This window comes from Orcinus orca, chromosome 16 (assembly GCF_937001465.1).
Source record: "Orcinus orca chromosome 16, mOrcOrc1.1, whole genome shotgun sequence".
In the NCBI taxonomy this organism is placed as follows: domain Eukaryota; kingdom Metazoa; phylum Chordata; class Mammalia; order Artiodactyla; family Delphinidae; genus Orcinus; species Orcinus orca.
Genome location: NC_064574.1, coordinates 73,647,787 through 73,664,998, shown reverse-complemented (window position 1 = coordinate 73,664,998; position 17,212 = coordinate 73,647,787). Strand labels below are relative to the sequence as shown.

General features: G+C 38.3%; 1 protein-coding gene across 8 annotated transcripts in view; it reads right to left on the bottom strand.

Annotated features, from left to right (window-relative positions):
* Positions 1-17,212, bottom strand: part of LOC101274335 (S-adenosyl-L-methionine-dependent tRNA 4-demethylwyosine synthase TYW1) — a 451,923-nt gene that overhangs the window by 176,404 nt on the left and 258,307 nt on the right. For 7 of the 8 annotated variants that reach the window (XM_049699574.1, XM_049699573.1, XM_033426289.2 and 4 more), the window contains one exon: positions 11,252-11,374. In XM_049699574.1, coding sequence (XP_049555531.1) covers positions 11,252-11,374 — 123 coding nt within the window. The remainder of the gene's footprint in view (positions 1-11,251; positions 11,375-17,212) is intronic. The other variant, XM_033426287.2, reaches the window with a different exon arrangement.

Genomic DNA, 17,212 nt, shown 5'->3' with positions numbered 1-17,212 from the left:
CCACGGACAATGTCTCCAAAGGAGTGCTAAACACGCTGCCTGGAAGAAGAGCCAAGTTTAAACACCTGACAACGAGAGAGCACAAAGTCCCCTTGTGACAGTGCCAAGTAAGAACTTCCCCACTTCTCTTTATCTCCTGCTTCCCCCATCCACACCCCAAACCCTAAGGAGATATTATAAAATAGCTACTAGCAAATAGGCCAGAGAGCAGACAATAAGGAGGGGAGAAGTTTCACTCTGAATTAAACTGGAAACTTGGACTGCGTTTATTTAGTATTACTTAGTATTACATAGGACTGGACATTCTACCGCCAAATTAAGACTTTGTACCTTAAAGTGCCTGTCATACTTTATGACCAAAAATGACCAGAAAAGTCATGGAGTCCACCAGAGTTTTCATCCCAAGACAGGGGAAGGGGTCTCCCTCCCATGCAGGTTGAAAAAGGACAGTAAAACTCAAAATAAAGCAGCTTTTACAATATTTCCCAAAAGTAATCCTTGTTGTAACATAGACTATACCAGTATTTATTACTTTAGAAAGATTTTTCTGTAAGATTTTTAAAATAAGGTTATAAAGACTGTCTGAAGAATATGATATTTTTATAATAAAATAGAGATTTAGGGACTTCCTTGGTGGCGCAGTGGTTAGGAATCTGCCTGCCAGTGCAGGGGACACGGGTTTGAGCCCTGGTCCAGAAGGATCCCACATGCCACAAAGCAACTAAGCCCGTGCACAACGACTCAGCCTGCACTCTAGAGCCAGCGAGCCACAACTACTGAGCCCGCGTGCCACAACTACTGAAGTCCATACACCTAGAGCCCCTGCTCCACAACAAGAGAAGCCACCGCAATGAGAAGACTGCACACCACAACGAAGAGTAGCCCGTGCTCTCTGAAACTAGAGAAAGCCTGCACACAGCAACGAAGACCCAATGCAGCCATAAATTAATTAATTAATTTTTTAAAAAATAGAAATTTAGGTGCATATAAAATAAAATTTAAATAAATATTCCAATATTTATTTAATTATTAATAGTGATTTTTAATGAGGAGATGGAAATTACTGGTAGGTTTTTGCCCTTTCTCTATTTTCCAAATTTTCATTATTACAAGTATGTTAATTTATAGTGAAAAAACAATTTTTTAATTTAATTTAATTTAATTTTTTTTGGCTGAGCCACTCAGCTTGTGGGATCTTAGTTCCCCGACCAGGGACCGAACCCACGCCCCCAGCAGTGGAAGCACAGAGTCTTAACCACTGGACCACCAGGGAAGTCCCTATAGTGAAAAAAATTTTTAATTTTAACTAGTAAAAATTAAATAAATAATCGTTAAATTTGTTTCCTTAAATTACCATTTGCTATGGTATGAGTCTACCCAGAGTAAAATTAGAAGGTCTTCATGTTTTACAGATATAATAAGTACTCAAGACTTTTATATAATTCAAAACTAGTTATTCACCAACTAGTCCTATCAAAAAATGGTAGAGGGGCTTCCCTGGTGGCGCAGTGGTTGAGAGTCTGCCTGCCGATGCAGGGGACGCGGGTTCGTGCCCCGGTCTGGGAAGATCCCACATGCCGCGGAGCAGCTGGGCCCATGAGCCACGGCCGCTGAGCCTGCGCGTCCGGAATCTGTGCTCCGCAACGGGAGAGGCCACAACAGTGAGAGGCCCGCGTACCGCAAAAAAAAAAAAAAAAAAAAAAGGTAGATATTCTCATATGGCAATATCATAAATAATTCATAATCCAGTTGATACTAGTTTTTTTTTTGTTTTATTTTGTGGGCATAGGAAAATAGTTCCCCTGACACTCTTTATCTTGAAAACTTCAGAAAAGTTGAAAGGTACAATGAAGACCCACAATCCCTTCACCTAGATTCACTACTTTTGCTTGATCAATATCTATCTATAAACACACACACACACACGTTATGCACATGTATGTATGTGTGTGTTATGTATAAAAACAAAATTTTGCTAAACCACTTGAAAGTATGTTGCAGACACCACAGCACCTCACCTTTAAATTACTGCAAAATTCAGCTCCAAGAAAAAGATATGAACCTATAGAACTACAACACCATTATTACAATAAGAAAAATTAACATAAATCTAATATTACCCAATAGAAAATTCAATTCAAATGTCCCCAATGTCAAGACAATGGCCTTTTCTCTTTGATTCAAGATCAAAGTTTATACAATGCATTTGTTTATATTTCATTAGTCTTTTAAAATCTTAGAACAGTACCAACCCCAAGTTTTATTGTTGCTGTTACTGTCTACAACATAGACTCTTTAAAGAGCCTGGCCTGTTGTCTCCTAGACTGTCCCAATTCTGGATTTGTCTGATTGTTTCCCCATTAGATTCAGGTTAAACTTTTTTGACACAAAATTGCATAGATGATGTCGTATATACCTTGCTACAGATCATATCAGGAGGTACATAAGGTCAAGTTGTAACATAAATGATGATGCTAAATTTGATTCTTTGTAAACGTACATTTTTCCCTTTATGCTTAGTAAATAATCTACGGGGAATTTATTTTCCCACACTGATTTATTTATTTTTGGCACGTCTAAGTGGTTTAGTTCCTGGCATGATGTTTTGAGACTATGTCAATATCTGTTGCTCAAAGACATTTCACCTAATCCTTGCTTAAATCAATTATTACACTAGGGACTGCAAACAGGTAATTTTCTAATTCTATCATGCCCTCTTTATTTATAATCTGTAAACCTTCTGTAAAGACTTTCTCCTTACAAGAGACACGGAAGGACACTACATAATGATCAAGGGATCAATCCAAGAAGAAGATATAACAATTATAAATATATATGCACCCAACACAGGAGCACCTCAACACATAAAGCAACTGCTAACAGCTATAAAAGAGGAAATCAACAGTAACACAATAATAGTGGGGGACTTTAACACCTTACTTACACTAATGGACAGATCATAAAAAATGAAAATAAATAAGGAAACAGAAGCTTTGAATGACACAACAGACCAGATAGATTTAATTGATATTTATAGGACATTCCATCCAAAAACAGCAGATTACACTTTCTTCTCAAGTGCGCAAAGAACATTCTCCAGGATAGCTCACATCTTGGGTCCCAAATCAAGCCTCAGTAAAATTAAGAAAATTGAAATCATATCAAGCATCTTTTCCGACCACAATGCTATGAGATTAGAAATGAATTACAGGGAAAAAAATGTAAACACCACAAACACATGGAGGTGAAACAATACGTTACTAAATAACCAAGAGATCACTGAAGAAATCAAAGAGGAAATCAAAAAATACCCAGAGACAAATGACAATGAAAACACGACGATCCAAAACCTATGGGATGCAGCAAAAGCAGTTCTAAGAGGGAAGTTTATAGCTATACAAGCCTACCTGAAGAAATAAGAAAAATCTCAAATAAACAATCTAACCTTACACCTAAAAGAACTAGAGAAAGAAGAACAAACACAACCCAAAGTTAGCAGAAGGAGAGAAATCATAAAGATCGGAGCAGAAATAAATGAAATAGAAACAAAGAAAACAATAGCAAAGATCAATAAAACTAAAAGCTGGTTCTTTGAGAAGATAAACAAAATTGATAAACATTAGCCAGACTCATCAAGAAAAAGAGGGAGAGGACTCAAATCAATAGAATTAGAAATGAAAAAGGAGAAGTTACAACAGACACCACAGAAATACAAAGCATCCTAAGAGACTACTACAAGCAACTCTACGCCAATAAAATGGACAACCTGGAAGAAATGGACAAATTTTTAGAAAGGTATAACCTTCCAAGACTGAACCAGGAAGAAATAGAAAATATGAACAGACCAATCACAAGTAATGAAATTGAAACTGTGATTTAAAATCTTCCAACAAACAAAAGTCCAGGACCAGATGGCTTCACAGGTGAATTCTATCAAACATTTAGAGAAGAGCTAACACCCATCCTTCTCAAACTCTTCCAAAAAATTGCAGAGGAAGAAACACTTCCAAACTCATTCTATGAGGCCACCATCACCCTGATACCAAAACCAGGTAAAGATACTACAAAAAAAGAAAATTACAGACCAATATCACTGATGAATACAGATGCAAAAATCCTTAATAAAATACTAGCAAGCAGAATCCAACAACATATTAAAACGATCATGCACCATGATCAAGTGGGATTCATCCCAGGGATGCAAGGATTCTTCAATATACGCAAATCAATCAATGTGATACACCATATTAACAAATTGAAGAATAAAAACAATATGATCGGGCTTCCCTGGTGGCACAGTGGTTAAGAATCTGCCTGCCAATGCAGGGGACACGGGCTCGAGCCCTGGTCTGGGAAGATCCCACATGCCGCGGAGCAACTAGGCCCGTGAGCCACAACTACTGAGCCTGCGCATCTGGAGCCTGTGCTCCACAACGGGAGAGCCCACAACATTGAGAGGTCCGCGCACCGCAACGAAGAGTGGCCCCCGCTCACCACAACTGGAGAAAGCCCTTGCACAGAAACGAAGACCCAACACAGCCAAAATTAAATATTAATTAATTATTTATTTTTAAAAAATGGTCTACATCAAAAAAATCTTAAAAAAAAAAAAAAAAACCATATGATCATTTCCATAGATGCAGAAAAAGCTTTTGACAAAATTCAACACCCATTTATGATAAAAACTCTCCAGAGAGTGGGCACAGAGGGAGCCTACCTCAACATAATAAAGGCCATATATGACAAACCCACAGCAAACATCATTCTCAATGGTGAAAAACTGAAAGCATTTCCTCTAAGATCAGGAACGAGACAAGGATGTCCACTCTCACCACTATTATTCAACATCGTTTTGGAAGTCCTAGCCATGGCAATCAGACAAGAAAAAGAAATAAAAGGAATACAAATTGGAAAAGAAGAAGTAAAACTGTCACCGTGTGCAGATGACATGATACTATACATAGAGAATCCTAAAGATGCCACCAGAAAACTACTAGAGCTAATCAATGAATTTGGTAAAGTGGCAGGATACAAAATTAATGCACAGAAATATCTTGCATTCCTATACACTAAGGATGAAAAATCTGAAAGAGAATATAAGGAAACACTCCCATTTACCATTGCAACTAAAAGAATAAAATACCTAGGAATAAACCTACCTAGGTAGACAAAGGACCTGTATGCAGAAAACTATAAGACACTGATGAAAGAAATTAAAGATGATACAAACAGATGGAGAGATATACCATGTTCTTGGATTGGAAGAATCAACATTGTGAAAATGACTCTACTACCCAAAGTAATCTACAGATTCAATGCAATCCCTATCAAATTACCAATGGCATTTTTTATGGAACTAGAACAAAAAAACCTTAAAATCTGTATGGAGACACAAAAGACCCCGAATAGCCATAGCAGTCTTGAGGGAAAAAAACGGAGCTGGAGGAATGAGACTCCCTGACTTCAGACTATATTATAAAGCTACAGTAATCAAGACAATCTGGTACTGGCACAAAAACAGAAACATAGATCAATGGAACAAGATAGAAAGCCCAGAGATAAACCCACACACCTATGGTCAACTAATCTATGACAAAGGAGGCAAGGATATACATTGGAGAAAAAACAGTCTCTTCAATAAGTGGTGCTGGGCAAACTGGACAGCTACATGTAAAAGAATGAAATTAGAACACTCCCTAACACCATTCACAAAAAGAAACTCAAAATGGATTAGAGACCTAAATTTAAGACCGGACACTATAAACCTCTTAGAGGAAAACATAGGAAGAACACTCTTTGACATAACTCACAGCAAGATCTTTTTTGATCCACCTCCTAGAGTAATGGAAATAAAAACGAAAATAAACAAATGGGACCTAATGAAACTTCAAAACTTTTGCACAGCAAAGGAAACCATAAACAAGACAAAAAGACAACCCTCAGAATGGGAGAAAATATTTACAAACGAATCAACGGACAAAGGATCAATCTCCAAAATATATAAACAGGTCATGCAGCTCAATATTAAAAAAACAAATAACCCAATCCAAAAATGGGCAGGAGATCTAAATAGACATTTCTCCAAAGAAGACATGCAGATGGCCAAGCACATGAAAAGCTGCTCAACATCGCTAATTATTAGAGAAATGTAAACCAAAACTACCATGAGGTATCACCTCACACCAGTAAGAATGGGCATCATCAGAAAACCTACAAATAACAAATGCTGGAGAGGGTATGAAGAAAAGGGAACCCTCTTGCACTGTGGGTGGGAATGTAAATTGATACAGCCACTATGGAGAACAGTATGGAGGTTCCTTAAAAAACTAAAAATAGAACTACCATATGATCCAGCAATCCCACTACTGGGCATATACCCAGAGAAAACCATAATTCAAGAAGACACATGCACCCCAATGTTCATTGCAGCAGTACTTACAATAGCCAGGTCATGGAAGCAACCTATATGCCCATCGACAGACAAACGGATAAAGAAGATGTGGTACATATATACAATGGAATATTACTCAGCCATAAAAAGGAACGAAATTGGGTCATTTGTTGAGATGTGGATGGATCTAGAGACTGTCATACAGAGTGAAGTAAGTCAGAAAGAGAAAAGCAAATACTGTATGCTAACACATATATATGGAATCTAAAAAGAAAAAAAAGGTTCTGAAAATCCTAGGGGCAGGACAGGAATAAAGATGCAGACATAGAGAATGGACTTGAGCACACGGGGAGGGGGAAGGGTAACCTGGGACAAAGTGAGAGAGTGGCATGGACTTTATACACTACCAAATGTAAAACAGATAGCTAGTGGGAAGCAGCCACATAGCACAGGGAGATCAGCTTGGTGCTTTGTGACCACCTAGGGGGTGTGATAGGGAGGGTGGGAGGGAGATGCAAGAGGGAGGAGATATGGGGACATATGTATATGTATAGCTGATTCACTTTATTATACAGCAGAAACTAACACACCATTGTAAAGCAATTATATTCCAATAAAAATGTTAAAAAGAAAAAGTCCAAAAAAAAAACTTTCTCCTGTGCCTCCCTTTTTTTTTTTGAATAGCACAAGGATTGATTTTTTTTTAATTTGATGTAATATAATCCATTATGTTCATCATTATGTTGATTTTTGATGTTCAAACTGCCCCATATTTGGCCTGTGAGAAACTCCTCAAGCTGGTTCCTATATCCTTTAGACACTGAGGACCTACCTACTCAACAAGACATCCCAGGCTCATCTGTTACACTCCCTTCCCCAACCCTGGAATCAGCCATTTCTTCAAGGAGCCCTAGTTCCTTTTAGTAGGGTAATGATTTTAGAAAACAAGATCTGAGTGCTTACTCTGTTTGTTTCTAGGTCTGTGGCACAATAAAGAATACATCTGGTCTTTGTCCCTAGCTCCTGGCACAGAGCTTCAAAAAACCCTGGCATTTCCTAAAGAGACAGAAGTGTCTTTGTTATGCTAACGAGGTGACTCACAGTGGGCCCCTAGATAGCTTCAGGAAAAGAGCTGGTCACCAGAAGACAATCACATAATGCAACTTTGGGCCAGCTGGATCTCCAGAGACATGAGGGGGAGGGGAGGCTGGCTGGAGATTGAGTTCAAACACCTAGCCAATGATCTAATTAATCATGCCCACATAATGAAACCCCAATAAAAATTCTGGATGCTAAAGCTCAGTAGAGGGCTTCCCTGGTGGCGCAGTGGTTAAGAATCCACCTGCCAACACAGGGACATGGGTTCGAGCCCTGGTCCGGGAAGATCCCACATGCTATGGAGCAACTAAGCCTGTGCACCACAACTTCTGAGCCTGCGCTCTGGAGCCCACAAGCCACTACTGAGCCCACGTGCCACAACTACTGAAGCCCGCGCGCCTAGAGCCGGTGCTCTGCAACAAGAGAAGCCACTGCAATGAGAAGCCCGCACACCGCAATGAAGACTCGACACAGCCAAAAATAAATAAATAAACAAATAAATTTATAAAGTAAAAAATAAAGCTCAGGAGAGCTTCCTAGGTGGTGAACACATGGATGGGGTGGGAGGGTGATGTGCCCAGATTCCACGATGAGGGGGCATAGAAACTCTGGGTCTCTTCCCCAACCCTCCACTCTCAGATCTTGCCCTACGCTTCCTTTCCATTTGGTGGTTTCTGATTTGTATCCTTCGCTACAAAACTGTAACCATAAGTCCCTGACTTACAATGGTTTGATGTTGCGAAAGCGATACAAATTTAGTAGACACCTTACTTCGAATTTTGAATGTTGGTCTTTTCCCAGGCTACCCATATGCAGTACAATACACTCTTGTGATGCCAGCAAGCCAAGGCTCCCAGTCAGCCACACAATCACAAAGGAGCATAAACAACCAATACACGCAAAACCATTCTGCACCCCTATAACCACTCTTTCACTTTCAGTACGTTATTCAATAGATTACATGAAACATTCAACACTTCATTATAAAACAGGCTTTATGTTAGATGATTCTGCCCAAATGTAGGCTAATTTAAGTGTTCTGAGTATGTTTAAGGTAGGTTAGGCTAAGCTTTGATGTTTGATAGGTTAGGTGTATTAAATATGTTTTTGACTTACAAAATTTTCAACTTAAAATGGGTTGATTGGGACATAACACCATTGTAAATCAAGGGAGATTTATACAGTGCTTTCAGTGAGTTGAGTCATCCTAGCAAATTATCGAACGTGAGGGGATCGGACATGAGAACCCCCATACTTATGACCAGTTGGTCGGAAGTCCAAGTGGACCCTTAGACTTACAGCTACCACTGAAGTGGAGACAGTCTTGCACAGGACTATGGGGGGTCTGACACTAACTCCAGGTAGTGCCAGAACTGAATTGAACTGCAGGTCATTTGAATTAACTGGGTGTTAGTTAGTGTCAGAACATGAAAGGTCCTTTCAACAAACACAGCCACAAAATATTATTTATACACACACACACTTAAATTATAAATTTGCAAATATAACATGACAATAAACGTACATTTTTAAAAATCTTAAGTTCGTATCAGCCTCCACATCATACCACCTGGAAATCACATTAATGCACATGGATCCACTTTATTATTTTTCACAGCTGTACAACAGTATTATACTGTGTGGGTACATCATGCTTTTTTCAGCCAGTATCCAATAGCTGTTTGTTAAACTAGCTGCAAGGTATAACCTCGTGCAGATGCTGTTTTGTATTTGTGAAGATGTATCTTCAAGGCAAATTTATACATCTGGGCCTGCTGGATCACGCGTAAATGCGTGTGAATTTGGTAAAGACTGCCCAAAGCCCCTGCATACGGGTATACCATTCTGGACTCCCATCAGAAAGGTATGGGTGCCTGTTTCCACAGAGCCTCACCAATTGTGCATTGTCCAACTTTTGAATTTCTGCTATTTTTCTAGGTGAGAAATGTATATCAGTGTAGTTTTAATTTGCATGTCCTTTATTACGAGTGAATTTGAGGATTTTTTCATATGTTTAAAGTCTATTTGTAGAGGTTTTTCTGAGACTCGCCTATTCATGTGTTTTTCCTATTTTTTTCTACTGAAGTCTTTTTTTTTTTCATTCAATTTTTAAGAGTGCTATGTATGGTAGAAAAATTAACTCCTTCTTTATAGTATAAGGGGCAAATATTTTCCCTCACTTTATCATTTGTCTTTTGATTTTGTCTATAGTTATGTGAATTTTTTAAAAAATCACTGATATTCAATGTTTTATTGTTTCCAGATTTCAGATCATATACAAAATCTTTTTTCAAGTTTTAAATAATGCATCTAATTCTATTATTTACGTATTTTTCAACATTTGTATCTCTGATTGGTGATCTACCTCAGATTGGAGTTTATCCTGATGTATGTATGAGCTTCAGAGCCAATTTATCTTTTCACGAGTAGCTAGCCAGTTGTCAACATCATTTATCTTAAAAGTACATCTTCCCCCTGGGGAAAAGAGACACCACCTTTATCATATATGAAATTCCCTATATTCTTGGATCTATTCCTGGAATTTTATTCTGTTGCATTGGTCTGTCTCATCGGGAGCCAGTACAACAGTGTCAGTTACAGATGCCTTGTAGTAAGTTTAAATACCTGGTAGGGCTAGCCTTTCTCATCATGACTTTTGCCAAAGTTTCCCTAACTACCCTTGCATGTTTATTTTTCCACATGAATCAACCAGTCTAGCTCCAAAAAAAAATACCTTACTGGAATTTTAATGGGATTGCATCAAATGCATGTATTAACTTAAAAGAACTGACAGCGTTACAATACTGAGTCACCATATCTAAAAACGAGGAAGCTCTTCATTTGTTCAAGGCACTTTTAGATCTTCCAGGAATGTTTTAAAGTCTTCCTCGTAGAGATTTAAGATTATTTCTTCAGAAGTGTATCCCTATGTGCGTGCTTATTTTTTATGTAGCTGCTGTAAATGGGGTCCTCTCCCACCACAGCTTCTAACTGGTTATTATCTGGGAATATAAAGGGCGTTGACTTTTTACCTTACTATGGCCTGCTGCCTTACTGAACTGTTTCATTTGAGTTTGTGTTAATTTTATCATAGGCTTTCCTGGATTCTTCCACAGTTTGCTTCTTTTGTTTCTAAGACTTATGCAATCGATACATTTTTACCTTAGGATATTCTCATTTCCCAAAACTCACACATAAATTGAGACTTTATATTTTTATATTATTGTATATATAATGTTATTTCAATTTTAGATCATTAGACTCTGCATAAAACCCTACTACACCATACATTCTCTTACTCTTCGAGTAACTAAGACAATGACAACCTAGATGAACATTTCCTAGATTCCTAGGGCCTCCACCTAAGCTGACCTCAACACCCACAGACCACCGTGCCATCCCTAAGCCCAACACCACTCGGTCTACGACAGGGAAGCACTTTTACATGAGGGTTCCACTGGGAATATCAACACCAATCTTATCATGCTGCTCAGCCTGTCATCTTCAGCCACAACACTGAGGAAAGTCCCTCTAACCATCTACCCTTTCCTCAGTTATGTCTATTCTACTATGGGCTCATTTCCACAGGGCTGAGAAAGATTTTCATGTTATAATGGCCAAAAAAAGTATAAAACTCTCAAAACAGGAGGCAAAGAACTAAAACTGTCCAATTATGAGCTCAGATGGACTATGCACCAATACAGATGCTAGATGTCAACCAACTGTCGGATCCCAGCTCACCATTTCCCAAAATTACAGTACCTTTTCTTTCTTCATACGATCCATAATCTTGCCGAGGTCTTCAACATCAATGACAGATTTTAGACTCTGATGGTCCTCAGTACCAGACTCTTCCTCACTGGTGCTCCCAAAGGGCTCTTCCTGCTGGAACATCAATGCTTCAGAAATACACTGTGCAAAGTAGCAAAGTGTCTAATATTCATTCCCAGATTGTAAGTTCACTGGATGGACTTGAGATATTTTGGGCTAGAGGCCAGCCAGCCTCAGGCCAAATCTAAAGGAGCCCATCATTTATACATTATCTATGGCTACTTTCTTAATAATATGACAGAGCTGATAGCTGCAACAGAAACAATATGGCTACAAAGCTGCAGTGGAACCATGGAGTCTTAACCACTGGACTGCCAGGGAAGTCCCTACATTTTAAAAGCATAATTTTAAACGTATTATGGAGTTGGCAAAAACGTAAGGAATCCAAAGAGGACAAATATGAACTAAAAAGGGGAATCCTAGGAGGTAAGTGACAAATGGAGCTGAGAGTATCTGCTGAATCTGTAGAACCTATTTTGACAGCAGGACAGGACAAGGGAAGAGCAGGTAAAGTTGAAGGGATGATACTAGGAGGAAATTCTCACACAGGAGACAAGAGTCAAAGCTGGGGACCCACAAGGCTGCATACCTGGTGTAAAGATAAACTAGAAAAAATGTTCTGTACAAGCAGAGAAAGCAAGAAAAACACGCACAGAATTTGGGGGAAAGAACGGAGCAAAGAATAGATAGAGGGATTTTATTTGGAGGTTTTAAGGTTTCTAGGAGGGGTGAAGAAAGATTATATAATACAAATTCAGAACCAAATTAAACTTGGGTTCCACTCCTAACTAGAAGACAATGGATCATGCATTCCATTTTCTGAAAGAAAATAACTCCCATCTAGAATTCTATACGCAGCCAAAGTATCAATCAACTGTGAAGATGGGATAAAGACTCACAGATATGAAAAGTCTGAAAATTCACCTTTAAAACACCCTTTCTCAAAGAGCTACTGGAGAATGTGCTCCAAAAAACAAAAGTCAGTAGAGAGATAAGAAGATATGAGACACAAGAATTAGGGAACCCAAGAAGCTGGCGAGAGGAAGGCTGTGGATGGAAGACACAGGACTTCAGCTGCAGCAACGCTTAGAGGGCAGCCACGCCACAGTGGAGCAGAAGGAGAGGGCACACGAGAAGCCACCAAGAATCAATAACAACTACAGAATACTGAAAAACAACTTTCAGTTCTGTTAGTTCTGGAATTAGTGATGGTTATAGAGAAATCAAAACATATGTAGCAACAGGGGACTTCCCTGGTGGCACAGTGATTAAGAAGCCGCCTGCCAATGCAGGGGACACGGGTTCAAGCCCTGGTCCAGGAAGATCCCGCATGCCACAGAGCAACTAAGCCCGTGCACCACAACTACTGAGCCTGCACTCTAAAGCCCGTGAGCCACAACTACTGAAGCTGCGTGCCACAACTACTGAAGCCTGTGCACCTAGAGCCCATGCTCCATAACAAGAGAAGCCACCGCAATGAGAAGCCCATGCACCACAACGAAGAGTAGCCCCCACTCGCCACAACTAGAGAAAGCCTGTGCGTGGCAACGAAGACCCAACGCAGCCAAAAATACAATATAAATAAATAAATTTATTTTTAAAAATGCAGCAATAATCTTAAGGAGAATAAGTGTATAAGAATGAAAATATAATAATCTAGTATATAGGGCAGATACACAAATACGTACACAGTTACAATAATGACAATGAATAATGGTTCAACCAGAAAGTGTGATACAACCATACAAGAGGAAGGGAAGTGATGCTGTGTGTGTGTGTGTGTGTGTGTGTGTGTGTGTGTGTGTGTGTATGATTTTGAAATTTTTAAAAAATCAATAGCAAGAAGGGACTATTATTTAAGAATATAAATGAAAAAGGTAAAAGAATTAAAAGTGGCTGCCTTGGGAAAATAAGAATTAGATAGAAATAGACAAGGAAGTACAGTGTTTAATTATAAGCCTCTAAGTACTATTTGAAGTTTTATATGTACAAGTGTTACTTTTGATTTTAAAAATATTTTTTGACTTAAATTTTTTTAATGTTAAAAACTATGAGTGGTATCAGCAAAAACGCCAGAGTAGGTAACTCCAAGGGCTTGTTCCCCCACAGACACACCTAAAAATTAAGCAAAAACCAACAGATGTCATTTTGTCAGAACTCTGAGAATTAGCCAAAGGCTTACAAAAACCAAGTAAACACGGAACCAAGAAAAAGGAAAATTAAAGTCAGGTATATAGGTTAAATATAAAAGTCAGTATTACTGTAATTTTTGATTATAATTCCTTTTTCCCTATATGATTTAAAAGACAAACACATAAAATAACTAACTATAAATCCATGTTAATGGGCACACAACATGTAAACTCATAATTTGTGACAACAATAACATAGAGGGGACGTGACAGAGCTGAATAGGAGCACAGTTTTTGTATATAAAGGTGATGTTAATACAAATAGAGTGGTGTAAGTCAAAGAGGTTAACTGCAATCCCCAGGGTGACTACCAAAACATAACTTAAAAATGTACAGAAATGAAAATGAGAAAGGAATCAAATCGGTACACCACAAAAAAAAACAATAAAACACAAAAGGCGGCAGTAATGGAAAAATTAAGGAACAAAAAGATGTAAAATATATAGAAAGTATAATTAAATGACAGAAGCGTTTGCTTATCAGTAATTATTATAAGTGAAAATGGGTTAAACTCTCCAATTAAAAGGCAGAGACAAGTAGAATGGATCAAAACAAAGAAGAAGGAAGGGAACCAACTCCACTTTGTCTACAAGAGACTCACATTAGCTACAAAGATAAAAACAGGTTGAAAGTCAAAGGACAGAAAAAGATATTCCAGGGAATTCACTGGTGGTCCAGTGGTTAGGACTCTGTGCTTCCACTGTAGGGGGCCTGGGTTTGATCCCTGGTTGGAGAACTAAGATCCTGCAAGCCACGTGGCATGGCCAAAAAAAAAAAAAAACATAAAAAAAAGAAAGAAAAAGATATGCCATGCAAATAATAACCAAAAGAGAGCAAGGGTAGCTATACTAACATCAGACAAAATAGACTTTAAGCCAAGAATTGTTACAAGAGACAAAGGATATTATATATTGATAAAAGTATTAACCCACCAAGAAGACTTAATGATTATAAACATATATGGACCTAACAGAGCCCAAAACATATGAAGTAAAAATTGACAAACTGAAGGGAGAAAAGATAATTCTACAACAGTTGGAAACTTCAATACCCCACTTTCAATAATGGATAGAACAACTGGATAGAAGATCAATAAGGAAATAGAGGACTGGGACAACACTATAATCCATTAGACCTAACAGATATATAGAGAACATTCCACCCAAAAACAGGAGACTACACATTTTTCTCAAGTGCACATGGAATATTCTCCAGGACAGACCATACATTAGGCCACAAAACAAGATTAAAATCAACCAAAGTATCTTCTCTGATGACTGTGGAATTCAATAGCTTCTAATGGAATAAAATACGTAAGAAAAAATTTAACCAAGGTAAAACACTTGGACACTGAAAACTCAAAATATTGCTGAAAGGAACTAAAGACCACATAAATAAATAGAAAGACAGCCCGTGTTTACGGACTGAAAGACTTTATACTGTTAGGATGACAATACTATCCAAAGTGATTTACAAACTCAATACAGTCCCTATCAAAAGCCCAACAATGTGTTTTGCAGAAATGGAAAGACTGCTTCTCAAATTCATATGGAATTGCAATGAACCCAAAATAACCAAAACAACACTGAAAAAGAACAAAGTAGGAGGACTCCTGATGTCAAAACTTAACTACAAATCTACAGTGTGGTACTGACCTAAGGAGAGACATACAGATCAGTGGAACAGAATCCAGAAATAAACTCACACATCTGTGGACAATGGACTTTTGACAAGGGTGCTATCCATTCAGTCGAGAAAGAATCGTCTTTTCAACAAATGGTGCTGGGACAAATGGATCTACACATGCCAAAGAATAAAACTGGACCCTGACCTCACACCATACACAAACATTAACTCAAAATGAAGCAAAGACCTAAATATAAGAACTAAAACTATAATATTCTTAGAAGAAAACATAGAAATAACTCTTCATAACCTTGGATTTGGCAATGGATTCATATATATGACCCCTACAGCATGAGCAACAAAAGAAAATATGGACAAACTGATCTTCATGGAAATTAATAACTTTAGTGCATCAAAAAACATGACCAAGAAAGTGAAAAGGAAGTCTATATGGGAGGAAATATTTGCAAGTTATGTATCTGGTAAGAGATAAACAAAAAGGACCTACTGCATGGCACAGAGAACTATATTCAATATCTTGTAATAACTATAAGTGGAAAAGAATCTGAAAAAGTATATACACATATGCGTTTATATATATAAATATATGTGTGTGCATATATAACTGAATCACTTTCCTGTACACATGAAACTAACACAGAATTGTAAATAAACCACACTTCAATAAAAATTTTAAAAATTAAAAAAATAAACAAAAATTAAAAAACCCTCAAGGAGACATCACTTCACACTCACTAGAACGGCTACAATTAAGAAAAAAAAAAAGTGTTGACAAGGATGGGGAGAAATTGGAAGCCTTGTACATTGCTGGTAGGAATGCAAAAAGGTGCAGCCTTGGGGCTTCCCTGGTGGCACAGAGGTTGAGAGTCCGCCTGCCAATGTAGGGGACACGGGTTCGTGCCCCGGTCTGGAAGGATCCCAGATGCCACGGAGAGGCTGGGCCCGTGAGCCATGGCCGCTGAGCCTGCGCGTCCAGAGCCTGTGCTCCGCAATGGGAGAGGCCACAACGGTGAGAGGCCCGCGTATGGCAAAAAAAAAAAAAAAAAAAAAGGTGCAGCCACTGGGGAAAACAGCTTGGTGGTTCCTCAAAAAGTTAAACATAGAATTACCACAAGATCCAGCAATCCACTCCTAGGTATATACCCAAAAGAACTGAAAAGTTACTCAAACAAACACCTGTACATGAATATCATAGCAGCACTATTCACAATAGCCAAAAGGTAGAAAAAACCAGAATTCTCATCAACAGATAAATGGATCAACAATTCCATTCAATGGAATATTATTCAGCCATAAAAAGGAATGAAGTACTGACACATGCTACAACATGGATGAAACTCTTTTATGCTAAGTGAAAGAAGTCAGACAAGAAAGGTCACATATTAATGATTCCACTTGTATAAAACATCCAGAATAAGTAAATCCATAGAGACAGAAAGCAAAGTGCAGGTTGTCAGGGCTGAGGGAAAGGGAGTGAAGAGTGACTGCTTAATGGGTAAGTGTTTTTTTTGAGGTGATGAAAAGGTATTGGAACTTGATACAGGCAGTGGTTACACAAAATTGGGAATGTACTAAATACCACTAGATTGTATGTATTTTAAAATGGTTAATTTTATGCTTTGCAAATTTTACCTCAAATTTTTTTTAAGTTTTTTAAAATGGTAGGAGCCAACTGGAGGGAAGATAAACAAATGAAAGCAAAGAGACTGGCTAGAAAAAGAGCAGAAAAATGAAACAGCAGCTGAAAGGCACAGAACAAAGGAAAGGCTTGTTTCTTATTTGCTTTCTGTGTTTGTTTAAACGCAGGTGATTCCTGTGTTTAAACAAACGTGTTTAGAGCACGTTTATGTATTTCTGGGGACCACCTAGGAGAGAGAGAGAGATTAACGGTGCAGGGGAGAGACATACAATATATGAAGGAACAAAGGGAACAAAGTCCTTGATCCCAGAGCATGCACAGAGTGGGCTTGACAGGAACTAGATACTTGGTCTCTGTGGCAGAAAAGATGGCAGGATTTGTAGACAGCGCGGGGAGGCTCTAAGAGAATTCTCT